General features: G+C 36.6%; 1 protein-coding gene across 1 annotated transcript in view; it reads right to left on the bottom strand.

The window, feature by feature from the left end:
* LOC120517964 (caskin-2-like) overlaps positions 1-17,134 on the bottom strand; it is a 268,762-nt gene extending 251,628 nt beyond the window's left edge. The window contains exons 1-2 of the mRNA XM_039740508.1: positions 16,957-17,134; positions 12,166-12,591 (exon numbers count right to left, since the gene is read on the bottom strand). Coding sequence (XP_039596442.1) covers positions 12,166-12,259 — 94 coding nt within the window. The 5' untranslated portion in view covers positions 12,260-12,591; positions 16,957-17,134. The remainder of the gene's footprint in view (positions 1-12,165; positions 12,592-16,956) is intronic.
* Between the last annotated feature and the right edge of the window lie 1,270 nt (positions 17,135-18,404).

Here is an 18,404-nt window from a genome sequence, read left to right as displayed (position 1 = left end):
TTGGGTTGGTTTTAAGATGACATTTACGATGGGCTACCTTAATGACAAAATAAACTACAAGATTAAAGTGGGAATTTCGGGATTAAATCCAAAATTTTCACTTTAATCACAAAACAGACCTTTTCACTGTGTCCCAAATTGTTTTCTCTGTGGTTCAAATATGCTTCCGTGCATTTGATACTGTTGTGAAGGTGGACAACAAAAAAAAAAAAAAAGATGGCACTGGAAATTGTACACAATCGTATCATTATGTTGGGGAATATGTGACGCTTAAAAAGCACCACGAATACATCTGTATGTCAGTATTTTGCTTCACCACATCCAACCATTCAAATATTGAAGCAAGCACAGTGATCCTGAAGGACACATTTCGATAGTAAACGGAGACTCTGATGTCATGTTCCAACTTGAACAAACTGCGCCCCACACCCCAATTTTATGCTAGTACTGCAACTCGTGCACATGTTGTGTTAATTTCTCAGGATGTGCTCAGAGAACTTGTTAAATAGGATTGACATAATTAGAAGTAAAATCAATGGTTTACATTCTTCTATGACTCCTCCAGCATTTTCATGAATACAGGTACTGTGGCTCAGACCTCTTGCAGTTCTGCACAATTTGAATTTGGTTCTTCTGAGGCTTTGTCCAGCCTGATAACTGCTTCCAAACCTACAGCCTGCATATTAGAACCAATATCATCTTACAGTGCATCCGGAAAGTATTCACAGCGCATCACTTTTTCCACATTTTTTTATGTTACAGCCTTATTCCAAAATGGATTAAATTCATTTTTTTCCCACAGAATGCTACACACAACACCCCATAATGACAACGTGAAAAAAGTATACTTGAGGTTTTTGCAAAATAAAAAAACTGAGAAATCACATGTACATAAGTATTCACAGCCTTTGCTCAAAACTTTGTCGATGCACCTTTGGCAGCAATTACAACTTCAAATCTTTTTGAATATGATGCCACAAGCTTGGCACACCTATCCTTGCAAGGCCAGTTTCGCCCATTCCTCTTTGCAGCACCTCTCACGGTCCATCAGGTTGGATGGAAAGCGTCGGGGCACAGCCATTTTCAGATCTCTCCAGAGATGTTCAATCGGATTTCGGATTCAAGTCTGGGCCACTCAAGGACATTCACAAAGTTGTCCTGAAGCCACTCCTTTGATATATTGGCTGTGTGCTTAGGTTCGTTATCCTGCTGAAAGATGAACCGTCGCCCCAGTCTTGAGGACAAGAGCGCTCAGGGGCAGATTTTTATCCAGGATGTCTCTGTACGCTGCCATGTGCCTTTTACTAAGGAGTGACTTCCGTCTGGCCACTCTACCATACTGGCCTGATTTGTGGAGGCTTCTGGAAGGTTCTCCTCTCTCTACAGAGGACCTCGGGAGCTCTGACAGAGTGACCATCGGGTTCTTGGTCACCTCCTTAAGGCCCTTCTCCCCCAATCGCTCAGTTTAGATGGCCGGCAGGCCAGCTCTAGGAAGAGTCCTGGTGGTTTTGAACTTCTTCCACTTAAGGATGATGGAGGCCACTGTGCTCATTGGGACATTCAAAGCAGCAGAAATTTTTCTGTAACCTACCCCAGATTTGTGCCTCGAGACAATCCTGTCTCAGAGGTCTATAGACAATTCTTTTGACTTCATGTTTGTTTTGTGCTCCGACATGAACTAAGTGGGACCTTATATAGACAGGTGTGTACCTTTCCAATTCATGTCCAATCAACTGAATTTACCACAGGTGGACTCCAATTAAGCTGCAGAAACATCTCAAGGATGATCAGGGGAAACAGGATACACTTGAGCTCAATTTTGAGCTTCATGGCAAAGGCTGTGAATACTTATGTACATGTGCTTTCTCAATTTTTTTTTACTTTAAATAAATTTGAAAAAATCTCAAGTAAACTTTTTTCACATTGTCATTATAGGGGGTTGTGTGTAAAATTCTGAGGAAAAAATGCATTTAATCCATTTTGGAATAAGGCTGTAACATAACAAAATGTGGAAAAAGTCATGCGCTGTGAATACTTTCCGGATGCACTGTATCTTTTTAAGAAACTGTCTCCTGTTTTAGTTGGTCCTAGTTTGAATATTATCAATAAGTCACTATGCATTGGCTCTGCGCCTTCCACTTTTAAAACTGCCATTATTAAACCATTGCTTAAAAAACCTAGCTTGGATTCAATGATTTTGAATAACTATCGACCAATCTCTAACCTTTCTTTTTTGTCTAAATTAATTTAATGTAATTTAAATAACAGTGAAGTAGCAGATGCTCTAAATTCACATTTTTCTGAGGTCTTTCCATGTGAGAAAGTGGATAACCTCCCATTGTTAAAAGGGATTATTAAGGAGGTACCGAGTGATTTGGAAAATTGTAGTGAAAGATGTCCTGCTCAGATTATATAGGCTGAAATGAAACAAATCACCAGTTTAACACTAGAATTACCAGAGCCTACGAAAAAACTCGTAATTCCGTCTCACCTTAAATTGCTTCTTAAATCCCTTCACACCTCTCCGCCAGCGTCCTTTGTCTTCTAAATGTGCTGATAATGAGAAGCTAGACGCAGCCGGCTATTCCATCCCCCCACCAATTTAGAACGTGCACGAACTTCTCTCAAGCTCATGCCTTGAGCGAGTATCTGGGAGTGAAGTGGAGTTTTAGAGTGGAAATAATAGATTGTTATTTGGAACACACGCATTTCATGTCTGTTCCGTTTCTACAGTAATCTGTGTAAACACATTGTTAAAACAGAAACTTTTTTTATATTCTAGTAGTAGATGACAAAATGTAGGCATAAACTATATAATGTATGAAGCCTGAAGTCCAAATATCAAAGAAACATTTTCACAAAAGGTACAAATATAACACAACAATTGCGCTTTTATTCAAATATACAACTGCAGAAACAAAAAGCCGGCTTAACAAGAGACATTGACAATCGTTTATTGTAACGACCTCCATGGTGCAATAGAATCAGTTCCCACCTGGGAATCAAAAGGTCGCAAGTTTGATCCTGCACCACTCCGTTTTGAGAAGTAAACTGCTCTTAGTCTTACTATTTTAGAATAAAAGCATACATTTGATTTCAGTCTGTAACAGCCGGTGCAATTTATGATCCTTATAAAGGTTAGCTTTTTTTTTTTTTTAATTCACTTTTCATTCTCTCAGTCGCGTTCAGAATCGATCCAAACAAACCCATCTGACACGGCTGTTTTCACATAAAGACGCGCTATAGCTCTGCAGTGTACCACGATGCATACTAAAGTCCCACCAAGGGTTCTCACACACAAACGCTGGCGAAGCTGCCTTCTTCGTATCTCACCGTCACTTGATTTTCTTTTTATCGAGTTTTATTGAGTGTTCCTGCCAGTCCCCGCATGTTGCTGTATGCTGTTTCTTTTGTACTCCAGGACATGCAGAGGAGAGAATGGTAAAGAGCAGTAACTTCGGCGTTATATGGAATAATCAGACACTCCCCATCTGCCCGTTGTTTTGTTATACTTTTACACCAACATGTGTTCCTGTGTCTGAGCATGCTCAAACGGGCATGCTCAAAAAATACACGTGAAATGCCACGAAAAGTGCACGCAGACACTTCATTTCGCTAACAAAACAAGTGCACTTTTATTCAAGACTACCTGTATAACCGAAGAAAAAAGAAAGCAATTTACAGTAGGCGATTGATACGACAGCTTGCATGGTGCAACGCTAAGAAGTGCTGATTTTCATTCCGTGCTATATAAAATCATCACATTCAAATATTAACAGTTCTCACACACCCAAGGACCGTCCTTCCTACATTTACGACACGTGTACTTGTTGCAGTGCACACAACTCTCTGTGCTAAGGTTCCTATTACACTGAATGAGCACCTGACACTGTACTTTCTTCCCTGGGGGAAGGTCCCACATCAGAGAATTTCCAGTTCCTGCATAAATTCACACCCGATCCGACGCTGTTCGTTGTAAAAAAAAACTGCATTATTTACTTTTCGTGGCATTACATGTGTATTTTTTTGAGCATGCTCAAACACAGGAACATATGTTGGTGTAAAAGTATAACAAAACAATGGGCAGATGGGGAGTGTCTGATTATTGCATATAGCCCCCTAGTTACTGCTCTTTACCATTCTTTCCTCTGCATGTCCTGGAGTACAAAAGAAGCAGCATACAGCAACATGCAGGGACTGGCAGGAACACTCAATAAAACTGAATAAAAAGAAAATCAAGTGACGGTGAGATACGAAGAAGGCAGCTTCGCCAGCGTTTGTGTGTGAGAACCCTTGGTGGGGCTTTAGTATGCATCGTGGTACACTGCAGAGCTATAGCGCGTCTTTATGTGAAAACAGCCGTGTCAGATGGGGTTGTGTGAATTGATTCTGAACGCGACTGAGAGAATGAAAAGGGAATAAAATAAAAAAAAAAAAGCTAACCTTTATAAGGATCACAAATTGCACCGGCTGTTACAGACTGAAATCAAATATATGCTTTTATTCTAAAATAGTAAGACTATGAGCAGTTTATTTCTCAAAACGGAGTGGTGCAGGATCGAACTAGCAACCTTTTGATTCCCAGGCGGGAACTGATTCTATTGCTCCACGGAAGAAGTCACAATAAACGGCTGTCAATGTCGCATGTTAAGGCGGCTTTTTGATTTTGCAGTTATATTTTTGAATAAAAGCGCAATTGTTTTGTTATATATGTAGCCTTTTGTGAAAATGTTTCTTTGCTATTTGGACTTCAGGCTTCATACATTATATAGTTTATGCCTACATTTTGTCATCTACTACTAGAATATAAAAAAACGTTTCTGTTTTAACAATGTGTTTACACAGATTACTGTAGAAATGGAACAGGCATGAAATGCGTGTGTTCCAAATAACAATCTATTATTTCCACTCTAAAACTCCACTTCACTCCCAGATACTCAATCAAGGCATGAGCTGGGAGAAGTTCGTGCACGTTCTAAATTGGTGGGGGGATGGAACAGTCGGCTGCTCCTAGCTTCTCTTTATCAGCACATTTAGAAGACAAAGGACACTGGCGGAGAGGTGTGAAGGGATTTAAGAAGCCATTTAAGGTGGGACGGAATTACGAGTTTTTTCGTAGGCTCTGGTAATTCTAGTGTTAAGCAAAAGCAGATTATGAGGTGACATAAGTGAAGTGTTAAAATTATATAGGGAATTAGTATAGTGGATCATCACTTAATTTAAAATTATTATAACAAGAATACAGGGACACAGGTAGAAACTTGTTAAGGGTAACTTTCTGACAAACATTAGGATATATTTCTTTACACAGAGAAAAACAGACACTTGGAATAAGCTACCAAGTACCGTGGTAGACAGTAGGACTTTAGGGACTTTCAAAAATATACTTGATGTTATTTTGGAAGAATTATGTGGCTAGGACTACAAGCTTTGTTGGGCACAACGGTCTGTTTTCGTCTAGATTATTGTACTGTTTAAATAACCTGCTTAAAATGAAATACAGGCTGACATTCAAAAATACAGCAACCTCCACACCCAAGGAGTGCCAGATTTTAGAAAATGCCGGATTTTGGATGGTTATATATGCTGTATATATTTAACAGAAAATTACTACCTGTACAGTCCTTTAAAGAAAGAGAATTAAACACTAAATGAAAAGCAAATGGTTCGCACAGACAATCTGCTATCAAGTTTTTTTAGCATTTCCCTTTTTTCTGTGATCGACAACACAAGATGTTTACGTTTTAAGCCACCTCTTTTCTTTGCCGAGTCCATAATGGGGCTATACAGCAGCAAATAAATGATATAATGAGAAGGAATGAGCAGGAATGTCAGTTAGCAAGTGCAAGCAAGACCCAACAACTGATTATTGACTACAGCACCATCAAAACATAAACGGCACCTCCAGAAAACAGTGGCGCATCAACGAGGTAAATTTGAAAATGCCCCCTGAAATCCATGCTGGAAATCTAAAGGAACCAGATTATCAGTGGCCGGATTTTTGAATGTCAACCTGTATATGATTAACAATGGCTTAGTTGATAACATTGACTGCATGCTGCGCATCTTCCATTGCAAATGTAGAGCAATCAAACAAGTAATGTGCTAAGTAAGGTTTCATTTTTTCCCAGTCTAAATACTGACTAAATCTGAAGCACAGTGGCAGCTATTCAATCTTGTAAAATCCTCCATGGCTCAAATTTTTAAACTATTTAGTTTTATCTTCTAAGCTATATGTGTGGCATTTTTGAAATTAAGCACCTTTTAATTCAAATTGGTCAGAGTTGTCGGCCATTTGCTGGCAAAGGGCTATCTCTGATAGACGGTCAATCACTGCCAAAGAAATTCACAGAATAAGTCATTGACAAGTGATGAGGATTTGGTATTCACTCTCAGCCCTAGAAATAAAGAGCTGACCCATGGACGAAATGATGAATGAAATTTAGAGATTCAGATACTATTAGAGAGGGATACTTGTACATGCACACAAATAAATGCTCATTTGTAACCAAATTTACTACTGCACAGTTTTTAATAATATTTAATAAATATACCAGCAACTGGACACTCGCATGTACTTTTCTCACAAGACTAGTGTGGTGAAAAACAAAATTAAAATAAAAATTATTTTGTTTTCATTTTCTCCTTTTCAGGAAATTTTTAATTTTAATTTTTCGTTATTTTGTTTTAGTTATTGGGAACAAGATAGATAGCTAGATAGACAGACAGAAAGACAGATTTTTGTCCTCAAGGGGAAATTTTGCTTTTTTTACAGTAGTTCTTTACATAACGCCTCGAGTAAATGCCAGCTTATCGTGGTGGATTCATTTCTGTGCACTTGTGACCCTGGAAGCTGTGCCATCTTGAGCAGGAGGGTCAGACAAAAAGGGATTCAAATTACCCAGATGATGCAGATGCAAAATTTTAAAAAAGTATTCTGTCCGGTATAGGGTTAATGGGGATTCCACCTAAAGCCAGGCCTTGGGTAGTGCCTGCAGGTGATCCACCCATGACGGCCAGGTGTGACCCAGTCTGGCATATCACAAAATCGCCTTGTAGGACTGCCCACCGTGGGCCAACCACCTTCAGAAGGAATACAGACCAGGTGCAGTGTGACCTGGGCAGTGGTTGAAGGAAGAGGTCTTGATAGACTGGAACCCATACACATAAACAGACTCTTGGGATGTAGAATGTCACTTCTCTTGGAGGGGAAAGGAGTTGGGGGGAGAAGCAGAGCGCTACCAACTAGATATAATTGTGATCATGTCAACTCACTGGATTCTGGAACTAAACCTCTGTAAAAGAGGCTGGACTCTCCTTTACTCTGGAGTTGCCCAGGGTGGGGGGAGGCAACGGGAGGAAGTAGGAATGTCATTGAAACCCTGCCTGGTCAATACCACGTTGGAGTTTGTCCCAGAGAATGAAAGGCTGTCTCTGTATGGCTAAAGGATCCACATGGGAGAACACAAACTGCCATATGTGCTTATGCACCAAATGGTAATTCCGAATTCCAGACCTCCTTGGAGTGCCTGGAGGGGCTTCCTGGAAAAAGTCCCAGCTGGGGCCTCCATAGTTCCGCTGGGCAACTTCAGCGCTAACATGGGTTAAAGAGAGAGACACCTGAAGAGACATATTTGAGAGAGATGACCTCCCTGATCTAAACCCAATCGGTATTCCGTATTAGACTTCTGTGCTAGGCATGATTTGACCATAATAAGCATCCATCCCTCCATTATCCAACCCGCTATATCCTAACTACACCATGTTCAAATATAAGGTAGCTCATAAGTGTACTTCATACCAGAGCACCTTAAGCCAAAGATCTATGATCAATTTTACAATCATATCATCAGATTTATGACTTTATGTTCTGGAAACTCAGGTGAAGAGAGGGGCAGATCTATTCAACTGATCGCCGCCTGGTGATGAGTTAGGTAAAATGGTGTGGGGGCACCTGGATAGACATGGAAAGCCCAAGCAAGCAGCAAGAGTGGACTGTCTTGGAGAGTCCCTTGCCTAGAAAGGTTTTAACTCCAACCTCCATAAGAACTTTTCACACACCCTGAGGGAGGTAATGAACACAGTCCGAATGTGCCTTGTTCAAACTCTCCACTGCGGACATAGCTACCAAATGCTGTGGCCCGAAAGACACATGTGCCACTCCTAGTGGCAATACTAGGACCCAAAAGATCTTCTTATAAAGTTCCTCTATGTTATGCGCTATGGAAGATCTACATACATACTCACACTACCTACAATGGAAAAATGTATTAAACATATGAAACAGTGTAGAATAGACTACCATTACTAATTTTGTAATGGTTCAAGTCTTTTTTCTTAAAAAGTAATAGCCAGACTCTCTTAATTCCAGCTCAAATGTCAGTTCTCCTAACAGGGCCTCTTTGGAATACAGTCTCTGGGCCTCACCTGATAAAATGGTCAATCAAAAAGTAACACCAACATACGTCTCCTCAATACACCATTTAAATACGTACTTGTAAACAAAGAGCCATAACTCAACAATGGGCAATATTAAGAGACAAAAAAAGCACAAACTGTCAAGCAAAATTTTAACTTATGTGCATTCAAGAAACCAATGGCAAAACATATCCTCCTACCTTTAAAAATCATTACAAGAACCAGAACTATACTCTCTCTACCTACTCAATGCTTTTGGCCTGTCCGTAACTTCTGCTCCATAGCAGAGGTCCAAGTTGCAGAAGAGGGACCATATGTAAAAGCTATGTGTGTGTCTTGCTAAAGACAGTACTTGACTAAATCATCAACTACCCAGAAGACAAACTTTATGCTAGCAGAAAGGGACACTCCTTTCTCGAAGAGAAAACTGCAGTACTGCCAGCAAATAGAAGGTGCAATTAAGGCGAAGAAGGAGAAGAACTCCGGAGGAAAGAAAGAAAACAGCACTTGATCTTCTTTCACATGTGCCAGCGAAAACCAACCCAGATGGAGCAAAATACCACCAACACCAAATCATAATTACTCCTACTTTGATTCTGAAAACTTAATTGTGACTTAGTAGTTAGGATAAACCCAGCTAATGTGTTAAAATATTGATATCACTGTAACAGAAAAGTAATAACCTTTGTAAATGATATGTTTTAGCCGTTATAGGTTTCTCTTCCTAAATCTAGTAGGAAAGTTTAGAGCAGCACCTCACACACACACACAAAGAACTGTTAGAAAAGGGTAAATCAGTGTTGACTAGCTAAGCGCAAATGAATGCCATAGTGTAGACACTAGAAAGTTAATAACTAGTTAAAAAACATATCCATATTGGCCACATGAAGAGAAAGTTCAGAATTCAAGTTACGTGCCTTTTTTTTTTTTTTTACTAAGTAAGAAAAAGTTCAATTAAGCTAGCATAAAGGCATATAGGACTGTCAGATCAAATGTTGCTATTCAGTTATAATTTGAACTTACTTACAAAAGGTCTTATTCAAAGCCAATAGCGGACATGCAAGTGTAAAAGTTTGGTTGTTCATTTTACCCAAATTTTTTTTGTCATTGTGTTCAAATTCATTTTTACAATCAGTAATTTTATAATTTTGAATGGTTAGCTTTATTGGTAAAATCCATAGCTAGACTCCCTTCACAATAAAAACTTGGATCACTATCACACCCCCATAAAAGCAGCCACGAAAAGGAGGCTAAAACCTTATGAGCCACATATGCTTGCACTGAGCTATGCTACATTATCTCTATATATAATCTTCATTTGGATCTTGATCTTTGTTTGTTAGCGAATGAATTAGAAGAAGAAGCACTAGATGGCAGTAGAGAGACAGCTAAAACTTAGGCATTGTATTAAGAATCTCCTCCAGGCTTATACTACTGAAAACTGTAGTACTCCAGTCACACCTCAAAACACAGACATTCAAACTAAACAAATTGTTGTGCTTTAAATTAACCAAAGAGATCTTCATTTAGATCTTGATTTTTGTTTGTCCACGAATTCCACGCATGCATAGACCACCTTCCAGTTTAGTACGTTGTTGTTACTCACGATTGTCAATAATGTGCCGGAATAACGAAAGGGGTGGTGGACAGTGTTACGCTGGTTAGCTCCTGAAGCCTCGTTACAGAAAAAGATAAAAGGTACGTGCCTACGTAACATATGAATGAAAGAAAGAAAGACAGTGGGTAAAATGAATGACAATGTTACAGCACGTTCCGGAAATTATTATTGTTACATTGTAGGCGGCGAGTGCTGCGCGTCTAACAGTGGTACCGTGGCTTGCTCACGTCAGTGAAGCGATCCCTATTTATGCTTTAAAAAGCCTGGATACCTATGTGTCCCCCTTTTATAACCATTTCTCCGTGTATATTGCCTTACTCTTTGGATTGCCTGCGAGATTGGAGAAAGGTTGAGAAAAGATCGAGAAAGGAAACGACAGCGTCATGAAAACGAGACGGACTATGAATGGACAGAAGCAGAAATGCTCCTACACCATTTTGTTTCCCTTATAAAAATTTTTTTTTTTTTCCTCACTCACAGTGTCTTTGGAAATCACAAAGCACTCATGACAATGTGGAATGGGTCTTATAGCACTTAGCTGGTGTCCCTGCACTGCAAACTAGTAATGTGCAACAAACGAACGAACAAACAAACTAGTTCTTTTGTACTTGTCTTGGTCTCTGAATGAACATACTGGTACAATTACATTAAAGAACTAATCTTTTAAAGGCATGTGCAGTGCGTGCTAGATTTTATATTGCATTCCTCAACAGTTCAGAGCTATCACCTTAACTTCACTTAAATGGCTAATGTCTTTGGGAAATAGCATATCAGTAAACTGTTTCAGCCCAATAGTCATGGTGACAACTAGCCAATGACTGACTTGGTAAATGACACCAAGCTTCTCCCACTGATCAGTTCACTCTGACTGAGTGAATATGACCATCACAGAATATACACTGACCAACCAGTATGCACCCTACTGATCTGGAGAACCATTTGAAGTTTATTCATGAACTAAAGACAAGAGACTCGCAGTAAAGTACAGAGAACTAGTTCACCAAAAGAATCAGTTTGCGTATTGAATGGAGGAACAAACTGTACACAACAGACTCGCAGAACACTGAATCTCAGTTTAGTTCACTGATGATGTATGTATGTATGGGAGATTACATCAGAAAATGTTATTGTGGACTACTCTAAGGTTCTAATTGTACAATTGTTTTCTACTTATTGATGAAATTTTACTTATTGTCAGAAATCAATAGAGGATCATCATCATTATTATTATGTGTGAGTGTAGGATTGTTTTTATATATAGTTGAAATTTTTATTTTTCTCAGAATTTAATAAAAAAGATCCTTGTTATTATATCATTATTATTATGTATACATTACTGCTGCTTGCTTTTTATATTGTTTGGTGGCTAAAGTTGTTACACTATTATGATACCATTCTAGATTTTAAACTAGAATACAGCTTATTTTAAAGTGAACGAATCAATGATTCTGGTGAACTGAACAAAATGAATCGGATCACTAAAAAGAACTGTTTGCACATCACTACTGCAAACATTTTGTGACAATTACTTAAATTACAGATGCCCAACTACTACAAACAAATGTACATGTATAACACCCAGAATCATTAACCCAAGTTTGAATATTTTTTATTTGGAATATTCTAACTTTAATTTTTGGCTAATTTGACAGCCATAACACAGACACACACAAACTTACACTTACATACACCCATCTTCTATTATCCATGTTTTATGAATAAATTGTATTATTTGGTTTACTGCAACAGGATTATTTGTTGAAAAACAGTCATTCACTACATCAGAACCACAACAGAGAAAGCCAAGTTATTTAATGAAGACTTCCATTGAATTGTACAGATCTCTTCATGTTTCTGGCATCCCAGTTGGATGATGAAACAGTGATCCCTCACACATCCTACAATAGTAGTAACAGATTTATTTAGAAGAGCTGTTTGCAGCTGGTACCAAACCTTCTGAAAAGCTAAACTCTTTCATTAAGTTTAACTTATGCAGTTTGGAGCATTTTAAAAGTGAACGACATATTGCCTTTTCTATTCATCAACACATTAAAAACTCTACTAGGCAATAAGATGTGAATGCACATAAAAATCTAATTATTTATGTTTTTGTTTAAGAATAAACTTACTGCTTCGGTTGGCTTTCATCTTAGCTAAGAGCTTCTGCACAGCTGCATAGTCTCCCAGTTTTACTGCCTGAAGCAGTTCTTGTTCTTTTCCCATGTTTGCAATCCAAATTTCTTGTCAAAATTAAAAAAGATGTTCCAAGTTCATTAAAAAATATTAAAGCAAACAATTTCAGACTCCAGCTGAAAATGTATAGCAGAAAAAAAAATTGCAACAATTCTTTTATTCTCAAGTCTACAACTATTTTGACTCATGACTTTTCTTTCTCCTAGGTCTTTGCAGTTAAAACATTTCCATCCTTCAATCATGAACACAGATGATATGGAGTAGTGACTTAAAAATGTTGCAGAAAAAGGAAAACAAATAATATTTCTGAAATGGAGTTGTCAGGCTATTACCACTTTCAATACGTATGTGATTGGAATACCCTAAGGGGAGAGGAAGAAAAAAAAAATTGTTAGCTTTTTTTGGTAACCAGTTACACCAAAAATCAATATTTGAGAAGTTAGAAAAGGTAAACAAAATATAAATAAAGCTACAATGTCAATGTTAGAGTTGATAAAAAACTTAATTCCCCCTAGATATTTCAATTTTATTTAAATAGTAAATTATTTGTCGATCAATGAAGCAAATGACAAAAAAACACAATACTATGCAAAACAGGCAAATACCAAATAACACTGGTCTACGTTTGCTTCCAAGTCTCGGTCTTTTCAGTATTCTGCCATCTACTTCCAATTACAAATTAAAATGGTAATATAGACTGACTACTTAATTTGAAACCAAAATATAAATTTGGACATTTAAAAATAAATTCACTTCAAGAAGTTTGTGTGTGTGTATTTACACAAACTATATTTTGCTTTTTAAAAATTGCTAAACTAAATTTTACTTACAACAATGCAGGTCTGTTTAAAACTAAACAAATTGATTAACCCTACACTGGGGACATAACCAGTTCAGCCAAGAGTCCTATTAATGGAGATCCCATTGGCATGCCTTTTTCTGTCTGTAGATTTTTCCAAATTATGTAACAGAAATTAAAACCAAAAAAGCTGACATATAAAGAAAATGTCTTCATTATTATGATAAAACAGTAAGCTCAATTAAACATACATTCAAACCACTTCTAAACATTAAATTATAATAGTCATATCAACAATGTCCAGATTTTCAACAGTTAATTAAGCCTTCAATGTTGATGCAAACAATTCCTATATGGGTCCCAAATTTTACTTACACACCTTCAGTTCATATAACAGCACTTTTGGAACAAACTGCTTTACTATACCCTCTGAAGCATTATTTGAACAATATGGCAAAGTATATTGTATTATGGTGAGAAAAAGCCATTGAAACCCTTAAAAGTGAAGCCCTTTGCTTCCGATAAATTGCAAAGAAAGCCAAGGAGTCATTGAGTACAGTACACAAATAAAAGGAAATTGGAAAGTGGAAACTCTGACAGGAACAGGTCTGGTAGACCCAAAGCCATAATAAAACCGGAAGACAAGTTTCTGAGATTCAGGGGCTTGCTAGATGAGGGCCTTAAACAAATAAAGCACATTTTAATGGAAGAAAAAAGAAAAGAAAAACTTCAAATACAGATGCTTTTCAAAGATTTACCTGCATTACCAAAACTAGACAGAAATGCAGCAGATGAAGAAAACAAAACTGATGCAAACTGTTCCCAAAATAATCTGGTAGTTGCCATGGTGAGCTGACTTGGCAAAATGTATAGATTCAACTAAATTCTTATGAAGTTGGTTTTTATAAACATGCAGTCACCAGGGAATGTTAAGGGATACATATTGTCCTTTAACAATATTTTTGCTAGGGAACAGAACAATAATGGCCTAATGTAAGAATAATAAAGAGATCAAATGTAATTAGCTGAGATGTGAAACTGGACCAATTTAACATGTTACTCGATTATATAATATACATGCAGATATTGTTACGACATGTATAAAAACTGAGAAAAGGCTCTCTTTCTAATCATTATTTGCACTGATATTTTAAGCTCTATATAGTACATCAGCTCAAACTTCAGCAAGATTTAAGAAAAGAAACACACCATAGTTGATCCTAAAATGTTTTGACGTGTGGGTTTTTTTTTCTTGTAAGTTACAGTGACAATCTTAATGCTACTTAGAGTTAAGAGGTTTACTGGCTTAGATTTGGTACTTCCTGTAATTAATAATTTTAGTTCCAAGACAAAACATCCTTATATAACCTACTACCTGAGCTATCTGGCTTCACCAGGGAAATTTTGTAAGACAATGGGCCTCAGTTATAGTGCCATTCATTAATCGGATATATTAGAAGTACTATAGTATATATTCAAGTACATCACTGAATACATTATTTGTAGGATTTTTATTAAAGGCTTATATTATTGGCAGGTAGTGTGTGCTGTTGTGATTAACGTTGGACCAAGGACTTCAAACCCTGAACTTGTGAGTTTAAATCCTGCTACTGACAATAACAGGCAAGTTATTTCACATTCTGCTGTTGACTTGATAAACTAGGTAGAAAATAAGAGTAGAGAAAAAGGAGAACATCATTAAATAAACAAAAATAAAAATAATACACTATTTGTATACACTTTAATAATGGTATTTTATGTCTATGTTTCACCACACTACAATCAAGCTGTTTACAGAAAATGTTGGGTTAAATACTGCAAATGAAACATACGAATATAACAGCATTTTTATGTTCAAATTGTGTTTGCTTATGTATCAAATTCCATTTATTATCTTAAAATAAATTTTAAGTCTTGTAGGATCCTTCTCATTCTTTATGTATTTTCCTGAATTATATTTTAGTGTATAAAAAGCCTTATTTACTATATATTGCAATAATTTTCACTAACATTTAAAAATCAATTTTCTCAAGTCAACTACTTTCACTTTATCATGCACCCCAGTGGTAGAGTGAGTCTCCTTGCCAAATGGTGCCTGTGCTTTCCTGAAACCAGCTTCCCCTCAGGTAATGTTTTCAGCGTGGGTGACACAGAGAACATTTTCATACACATACATACAGAGATTGAAATAATCTATCAGGAGAAGGAATAATTAAATGATCCGAGTGTGTGCGAATAAAATGCATGCACAACCTACAAAATCTTTTAACGGTAACCCAGTTAAGGGTTTACATAACCACATAATGGTGTTATTCAATGAGACATCTACCTCTGTTAACTAACTTTCTTAGAGGACACTAACAGGGTTTCTTTAACCAGAATAAGGAATTTACAAGGCATTTTAGAAACAAGGTTTCTGTGAATAACAAGTTTCAGACAGGCATGCAAGTTTGCCCAATGCTGCTACAGATGACTCCAAAGCCAGACAAGGATTTCTAGCCAAAACCTTAAGTGAAAAATAACCTTGTTGTTCCATATAGAAGGCTAACACAATGCGACTTCTTGTTTACACTAAATATAAATTATAATCCTGTGTAAAAAAGGGTTATCACAATGTTGTTATAAATGTATTATTGTAACATAAGAAAGTTGCTATAGAGATACAGCAATTATCAAAATGTCCTTTAGAATCTAGGATTTTTAATTATTTTTACTTTCTATACTCACAAAATGTCCAATACAGATACAGTACTGATTATGTGGGTTGTATTATATAATAACAAGGTTCCTGCAGCTTTCAAATTATATAACATTCTAGGCATTATCAGTCATTGCTTATGCTCTGTACATTTTATCAGAAAAAAATCAGCATGTGAAATTAAAAAAAGTTAGTGACAGGTGCACAATTTTTTAAATAATAGTTCCTATTTTAACATAACTTTACTTCTCAGTATATGCACTGTTCAAAACTTACTTTACTTGTAACTCTTCCAAACATACACCGTATACACTTTTCTTTTGGTTAAATGGAAGTAGGGATTCAAATTCACGACACACTTAAGTATTTTCAGACAAAAAGAAAAGCAAATGCCATTGTTTTATATTCACTCAAAGGTAGCACTTTGGCAACAGTTGTGTCTCATACACAGGCCAGCTACAAATAAAATTACTTCAGAGTCTAACAGATTATCAAGAGCTTAAATCTGTCAAAGGAGGTTTTAAACAGCATGGGACAAGATTACTGTAGTTTAAATCAAATATGGATTTCCATTAAAGACCGAATCCACAATTCTTCTATTTTAGTATCATATCAAGATTAACAAGGAAACAAAATACATTGCCTCAACTAAAAGGAAAAATTAAAATACTAATAAAGCAGCTTCTCATTTAAATATCACCCTAAATTACACAAAAACGTGTACAAAAGGTATATACAGGTATGTTTTAACTGTCATTAATAATTATGTAACTATTATGTGAATATCCATCCTTTGACATTCGAACTGCTACCATAAAGTGCCATCTTTTGATGTTCCAAATTGTGTTTTTATTACCAACCTAATGCCACAGTTTATAATTTAGTGTTATTTTTTGTTTTGGTCTGGGAATTCTCAGAAACGTTAAAGGTAAATCTTTAACAACAGGATCGTAACATCTATCGTTGGGTTGGCCGCGTTCTTAAACAAAACATGCCTGTTGGAAAAAGAAAAAAGAAACGCTCATATCTAAGTATAACATGTATTTAAATAGGAAAAGCAGCCGTGATCAACCAACTTTCGTGGACAAGTACAAAAATTATGCCAAGGTGGCGCAGCCATATGACGCCGCAGACAGAACAGACAGAAACTTAAATACTAAAGTTGTGTAATTTCCCCCACCCAGGTCGCAAACCGTGAATAGAATAAGGAAATATCAGCCACCAACTTACCGTCACGAAACAATACCCAAACTGTCTCGAGTTTTAATATAACTTTTAGCAAAAATAAAGACTGATTCGCGCAACTAGCAAGAAGCATACCAATACTTTTACAGTTCCACGGCCTTTCTCTTACGCTTTTCGACGACGTCTGCCATTACAGGCAACTTTCCTATAGAACATTAGCCAAACAACACGCCCTTTCCATCGCTTGTCATTGTCAGTGGCTCCGCCTTTTTAACAGGGATTGGGAGCATGAGACAGGTTCAGAGTACTCTAGAAGAAATACAGCTTTTGTCTTGAAGCTGTATTTTTTGTAGTTTTGAGACTTAAATAAAACGTACGGATCAGCCAATGAAGCGGATGGTACTTTGCAAACTCTGTAAAAATGTATTTACCCTATTCCGAACCAGTATCAATTTCCTTCTAAAGTAACTGATATCAAAAGTTTCATATCATGCGCTGTTCTTTTTTATTTTTTTTTTTTAAGTATTTTAAGTTTTTTTAAGTTTTTTTTTTACCATAATGTTCAGAGTAGTAGTTCATTCCAGTGATCTCACTTTGTGAAAGACAGGTTCAAAGAGAATGGCTAACACAGTAAAACAAAGGCAGTAAAACAAAGGCAGTGACAGAATCGTAGACAGACGTGCAATATTTACATACGTCAAATACATATCTGTTTCAATGGATAGTATACTAGAACCCTATCGTCGTTGACTAAAAAGTAAACGCTAGGTGAATGGTCAACAGTGGAAAAGAGGAAAATGAGGAGCAAGGTAGATTGTTTTTTATTTACTAATGAAAAAATAATCTAAACGTGTAATTAATATTATTTTTCTGAATGTAATATTTTATGTTTTATAGAATGTAATGTTTATAATCCTTTAATAAATACTTAAATAATGATGTAACAGAAAAAAGATTTTTCAGACAAGCTAGTCTTTGTCAATTAATGTAACGATTATTTCTTGATTAAAATTTGATATGTTGTTTGCAAAACAAACACTAATGTGACACTCACATGATGTAGAATATTTAAAACAATAATCAAGGGGTGCTGCAGCTAAAATTGTCCAGGAAAGGTACACACACCCCAGTCTAATAAAATACTAATATCTTGAAAATGGCTGAGAAAAAATTGAGTACCTAGAGAAAAACCCACACAGAACTGGAGACAGTATGAAAACATTTCACAGACAATATGTACACTAGGATTTGAATCCAGGAGTCTACAGCATTAAGGCAGCAGCACTAACTGCTCTGCCACCATGCTGCTCCTCAAATAAAGCAAGTTAAAGAAATACTGCTGTACCATTTCAGTCATATAGCTAGTTGAGTAAATGGGTCTCTCCTATGATTACATATAATTTAAAGACATAGAATTAGATTTTTGGATCAAAGTAATTATCAGTCACTAATGATTAAGCATCACAATTGGCAGGGAAGTGATAATTAAAACA

Source organism: Polypterus senegalus, chromosome 17 (assembly GCF_016835505.1).
Source record: "Polypterus senegalus isolate Bchr_013 chromosome 17, ASM1683550v1, whole genome shotgun sequence".
NCBI classification, from domain to species: domain Eukaryota; kingdom Metazoa; phylum Chordata; class Cladistia; order Polypteriformes; family Polypteridae; genus Polypterus; species Polypterus senegalus.
The sequence above is the reverse complement of the archived record's forward strand: the minus strand, read 5'-3'. Positions and strand labels throughout refer to the sequence as shown.